This window comes from Gastrolobium bilobum, unplaced genomic scaffold (assembly GCF_033153095.1).
Source record: "Gastrolobium bilobum isolate Gb01-03AN ecotype WA unplaced genomic scaffold, APGP_CSIRO_Gbil_v1 utg4610, whole genome shotgun sequence".
Taxonomy (NCBI): domain Eukaryota; kingdom Viridiplantae; phylum Streptophyta; class Magnoliopsida; order Fabales; family Fabaceae; genus Gastrolobium; species Gastrolobium bilobum.
The window spans coordinates 197,430-203,535 of record NW_026896635.1 but is presented as its reverse complement, the minus strand read 5'-3'; the positions used below and the strand labels follow the sequence as shown (position 1 = coordinate 203,535).

The window sequence follows — 6,106 nt, the reverse complement described above, 5'->3', positions numbered from 1 at the left end:
ACCGGGTCACCCTGACTCGGCTGGAGCGAGCTAGTTTTTAAAATAGTAAGTAAAATGATTAGAATAACAAAACCTCACGGAGAAAGAAGTTTGGGCTTAACCCCTCTCTCAATTTTCAAATTCACCGCCAAATGAAAATTCCCGCCGAAAAAACGAGGTGGGAAAAACAAAATGTAACTTACTGGCAATGGTGTCACTGAACGAGAAGCTGTAGCAAAAATGGAGAATGGGTTGATATCGGTGGATCGTTGGGCGGAGGGAAGCCACGTTTACTTCCTTACCCACCTCCACTCCGACCACACACAAGGCCTTACATCCTCCTGGTCTCACGGCCCTCTCTTCTGTTCTCGCCTCACCGCCAAACTCCTCCCATTCAAGTTCCCCAATTTCGACCTCTCCCTCCTTCGCATCCTCGAAATCGGAACCTCCCACACCCTCTCTCTCCCTTCTCCTTCCTCTTCTTCCTCTCGCACCACCATCCAGGTCACTGCCATCGACGCCTGTCACTGCCCCGGTACAACGCCGCCCAACTGTTTGATTTATGTTCTGTGTGACCTTTTTTTTATTTTAAATTTCGTGTTTGTTTGGCTTCGGAATAGGTTCCGTTATGTTGCTGTTTCGCGGCGAGTTTGGTTGCGTGCTTCACACCGGGGACTTTCGTTGGGAACACACTTGTGAGAAGGCGAGGAAGGCCAAGGACATGCTTCGCTGTGCTCTCAAGGATGATGGTGATGGGGTCGATGTTCTGTACATTGATAATACGTACTCTAATCCTACATATGATTTTCCAACTCGCAAAGTTGCGGCTCAGCAGGTACACTACACCTTCCATCCTTAATTAATGTGTCTAAGCGCAATTAGACATTGTATGTATGGTTCTATAATAGCCAAGCTTACCTTGCATTTGTTAGAGAGTGATGATTCGAAGCTATGCCAAGGCTAATCTTCATTCCTAATGTGTCTAACTCGATTAAAATGCTCATGTAATTCTGGGTGACTAACTCACTAACCTTTATTACATGCAAGTACTAATTAATAAAATGCTTGATAACTCATCCTCGATACCGAACAGGGGGAAAAAGAAAGATGGGTATATCTTATAATGAGTATTGGTTTTGAGATTATTTTCTTTTTTCCTTGGATAGAAATATTGTGACATTGGTGTGAATTCGGGAATACCAAAGTTCAGGAAAGCATTGCTCATTATCAATTTGTCATGAATTTCATGGATACTTGATACAACTCTTCCTAAATTTATGGCTTACCATAGGAAATGTTTCAGAGAATTACAATCCCTTAACAAACTTAATGCTGACCTGGCTGCCGAGTCACCATCGGTTGAGGGGAATGTGAACACTGCTGACGCACCATCAGGTGAAGGGAATGTGAAAAAAGGTCAGAAGGGAGAGAATAAAGAGAGAAGGAGTCAAGGAGTGTGGTATCTTTTGGAACCATTTGGAATACTGGGCTTTTGGGAGAGATCAAGGGCTCTCCAACTCCTCTGAATCTATCTTTTATTTCCTTTTATTTTCCATTTGTGAATGTTAATCTTTCTCTGAATGTTAATCTGTCTCTGAAATTCAGGTTCATTTTGTAAATATCAATTTGTATCCGAAATTCTGGTTCAGTGTTATTACAGAACATATTACAGAAGTTGGAATACAATGTCATTTTCAGTTTTACATACTTTTCTGGAAATTGTCGTTTGAGTTGTTACAGTACTCTAGAATTTTTTCCAAGTTTTATGTGTTTGTTAAACCAAATGTCAAACTTTACGAGAATTCTTTTTTGACTTGGTTGATGTCTGATTTCAGGTTATTGATATCATTTCGTCCCATCCTGACCATGACATTATTATTGGGATTAACACTTTGGGGAAAGAAGATCTCTTGCTTCAAATTTCACGCGTGCTTAAAATAAAGGTCTCTTCATAACCATTCTCTTCCGAATAAAATTCAAACAGTCATGCTAATGAGTCCTTATGTAGTTCTATATGGTATGTGACAGTAAAAAAAAAAAAAAACACTCTCCATTAAACCCGACTAGCGAGTGTGGGGTGGAGGAAATCTTTGTACGCAGCTTTATCTTTGCATAATTGCAAAGAAACTGTTTTCTGGATTCGAATCCATGACTTTAATTCCGGTTGCGGTGGCTATCTCGTGTATCCGTATTAGCATTTATGATTTATACCTTAATATCTCTAAATCTCGTATCTTATTAGAATTGAAGCATATGTTCATAACAAGCTTGCTTACCCTGTCATCACTGCATGTTTCACCGGTATATATTATGTCATGTTGATCTCATACAAAATTTTGCATTCCTTTTTTTTTTTTTTCTTCTTTTGCTATACTTTGGAGTTAGCATTCTATTTTTGCTCCCCCTTCTTTACTGGTTCGGTTTTTCACTGCTTCCCCCTTTTTTTTATTGAATTGAAGATTTGGGTGTGGCCGGAGCGCTTGCAGACTATGCATCTTCTTGGTTTCCTAGACATTTTTACAACGAACACGACTCTTACTAGAGTGAGAGCTGTTCCTCAATATAGCTTTAGCATTGAAACATTAGAAGCACTAAATACAATGCGCCCAACTATAGGAATTATGCCTTCAGGTCTTCCATGGGTAAAGAAACCCCTTCAAAAGAGTGAGCTTCTTTCTGGTTCTTTTTTGACATCTCGTTATAAAAGGGGAAGATGGAGTGCAAATAATGAGGTCCAGATTGATAAGCAAATTGGAAATATAGAACCTCTTGAAAAGATTCACCAATATATATATTCAGTTCCCTACTCTGATCACTCAAATTTTGCGGAGATAGAGGATTTTATAAAGCTTGTCCAACCAACCAGCCTGAAGGGCATTGTATCTTCGTCGTCATGCTATATTGAACCAATGTACTATTTTGGTCGACTTTGTCGAGTCAACCAACCAATACAGCAGTTGCATAACACTCATAAAAGGAAAGAAAGTGGTAAAAGAGTAGGTGCGGTCAGCACCAAAACTTCATTTGGAGGTGATAATGCTGAGTCAGATAGAAAAAGAGGCAAGACTTTGAAGGCTAAGTTTTCAGGTGTTCGTGTGAGCAGGTTGAGTATATTGAGAAAAAGGCACCGTGGTGCTAAAATTAAGGAAATTAACAGTCCTGATCATGACTGATAATGCTTGGAAATTAAGTTACATAGCTGATCAAGGATGATGTGCACGCATGAAGTTCAGCACTGCTCTTGATGTCCATGGTGCAAGGTATGATCTACCTACTCCCCAACTCAGCTCCAGAATTTTTAATTGTACATTATAAATCTCTGTTGATAGAAAGGTTAGATGATCATCAACATACACTAGGATGAGCTTTTCTACTCCTCTTGGAATGCAATGTCCATTTGGAAACACCAAGAGATTGGCTTGTGACAACTTTTATCAGGGAACTAAAAACTAATTGTTACTCGAATTTGTCGTACATATATGTTGATAACTTCATGTGGTCTTGTTTTTATCTTGAAGCAAGATTTCTGGTGGTAAAAATGCCTGATGAGCCATTGAACTGATTTTGATTAATGTCGTTCTTCATGACAATGGAATATTTGTGCATCGTAAGCATAATAGCATAAACTATTAATGAACAATGATGTTTCCACTTAGGATAAGCTCCTCTAAACTGACTTTATATCTTAAGTAAGCAAATTAGAGTGTATTTACCATTCATATAATTTAAATTATAGGGGATTTTTATTCGTTAAGATTTAAAGGGGGAAATGCATGTGAACTGGATTTGGTAAACATTTTGGCGAAGGAAAAAGCTCTTCAAAAGGGAGGTAATAACTAATTAGGGTTGACACAATTAAATGAACCTTCGGCTCATATATAATTTGATTTGATTCTTTTTTCGGAGGTTGCACACATAAAAAATGGTTCACTAAATGCAAAATGTAATTTTTTATATATTAGAATTTTTTTTACAAATTATCACCAAACATCTAGATTAACTAGCATATGGTTATTTTAGCTTAATCAGTGGTCTCTAGTTCGAGTCTTGGAGAAATAGTTGTGTTAAAAACTTGATAAAGGAAACTTTGCACCCTTGTGAGTTTGCTCAGTTTGACTAAAATAGTCAAGTAATTGATGAATTCTTAGATGGTAAATGATGTATTAGAAAGTCAAATTTTTTTTAAATGCTTAAATGTTTATTAAAGCTTTCAAATGGCTAATTTTTCATCTATATTCATGTATACGAGCCTAATTAGTGTATCTAAACACATAATTAATGCAAAATTACAACTACAATCACAATTAGATCATTAAAAGTTTTTTTTTTTTTTTTTTTTTGAGAGAAAGCTCACTAGGCCTCTCATCTATGTGATTCCTTTTGTGATTTTCATTGAATTTGCTCGGGAAAGGAAAGTTTGATTTTTATTTGTGATTGATAAGCAAATAAAATGAACTTTTGGTTCAAGGGAGTAATCCTATAGATATATAGGTTGAGAGGGTGATTAAGATTGATAATACTTTTTGTATAGTGATTCTCAGGCATCGATTGAATTTCTTCTTCAATCTAGATGTAGCTCTCTAGTGTTTTAATAGAGAACCATGTGTTTGATCTTCTCACCCATTATTTTTTAAATACTATATTCTTTATTTTTTATTTTTTTGAATACTTTTGTTTTTGGAGATATTCCAATCGGTTCATTATTTCGTGACTAATCCGATTCAGGGATGGTCTCAGAATTAAGATTTTACACTCCTCTCAAAGACAGTACTGGGAATGATCAAATAAATAATTTTATTTTCACTTGTTCAGTTTTCTAGTGTTAACTGAGCTACCATTGTTTGATTTATATTCTTTATTTATTTTTGGTGTTAATGTTGCATGTTAATATCTGTTTGACTTATTTTTATCATTCCATTGTGTTTCTTGATCATAAAAAAAAAAGTTTCTAGACAAAACCTTAATTTTTTTGATTTCTTGAAAAGAAAGTAACCCTAATTCATAAGACGGGAAGTCATTCTCGCCTGATATAGATCAAGTTGATTAGCATCAAAATAAAATAAAATAATACAATAGGACGCTTTTCAACTCTTGAAAACTATGGAGTTTATCCTTGCTGCAGAAATATCTACAGAGCGAAGGCGAACATCCAAACATAATAGAAGAGCCATTCCCTTTCCCATTGACCTTATCTTAGCTTTGGATGATCTGCGTGTCATGCTTACGTGATCATGATTCATCGAAGTCGTGTATTGATCATGATTCATTTCATATGAAACGGGATATTGATAGTGAACAAAAATAAATAAATGAAAATATCGTTATTTGACTTATGAGCGAATTGTTGGACTAGACCACTACAGTGTTTGTCGAATCGTCATGAAATGAACCAAAAGCAACGACGCTATTGCAAATTAATTATTTTTCATTTTTATTTTTAACAAATGAAATACATCACCTCTACTAGTCATTTGCCAAGTTTCGTCAAATCTATGTTGTCACGAAGCAAAGAATTCATCTATTAATGAGAGAAAAATAATAAATTCAAAATGTGCGTACATAAGTACATTACGGTCAAATGGTCCCATATAATAAATTGTAGATGGAGAGAAACGTGTTAACAATAGAATGATATATATATATATATAGGGTCAGGATCATTTTACACCAGTGTAAGTTACACTCTCAATCTTGTCTATTGATCCCATTTATATCTAAGGGCTCAAACTTTTTAGTAATGTGAACCATTAGATACAAGTGGATCAATGGTCAAGATTGAGTGTAAGACTTCTAACTCTTACACCGGTGTAAGAATATTCTACCCCATATATATAGATTTTTATAAGAGTTATGTTGTAAGAAAGTGATTGTGTAATATTATAGAAATTCGTTTTGCATGCCTTAACTTTTTTAATTTTTTTTTGTTTTAAAAAGTATGGGTCCCACAAAATATTAAGTGTGTAAGAAATTTGATGGTGTCATGTTAAAGGACAAACTACAATCCCATATATATATATATATATATATATATATATATATGCACCAAAGTTCACGGCATAACCTTTGCTACAATGCTACATTTTCGGGCTAAAGAGCCCCATAGTCAATTCCAAAACTCTTTGTTGAC

At 35.5% G+C, this 6,106-nt stretch overlaps 1 protein-coding gene across 1 annotated transcript; it reads left to right on the top strand.

Moving 5' to 3' along the window:
* LOC133301176 (uncharacterized) lies at nt 1-3,307 on the top strand. The gene is made up of 4 exons (XM_061500799.1): nt 1-514; nt 600-814; nt 1,815-1,922; nt 2,439-3,307. The coding sequence occupies exons 1-4, from the start codon at nt 220-222 to the stop codon at nt 3,150-3,152; spliced, it is 1,332 nt and encodes a 443-aa protein (XP_061356783.1). The 5' UTR covers nt 1-219; the 3' UTR covers nt 3,153-3,307.
* Nucleotides 3,308-6,106: the final 2,799 nt, after the last annotated feature.

Bases quoted from the DNA above. Each gene is read 5' to 3' on its own strand.
- LOC133301176 (XM_061500799.1), top strand. From the start codon at position 220: ATGGAGAATGGGTTGATATCGGTGGATCGTTGGGCGGAGGGAAGCCAC. The intron at 815-1,814 runs GTACACTACACC...GTCTGATTTCAG, and splicing joins GCAAAGTTGCGGCTCAGCAG to GTTATTGATATCATTTCGTC. The intron at 1,923-2,438 runs GTCTCTTCATAA...ATTGAATTGAAG, and splicing joins CACGCGTGCTTAAAATAAAG to ATTTGGGTGTGGCCGGAGCG.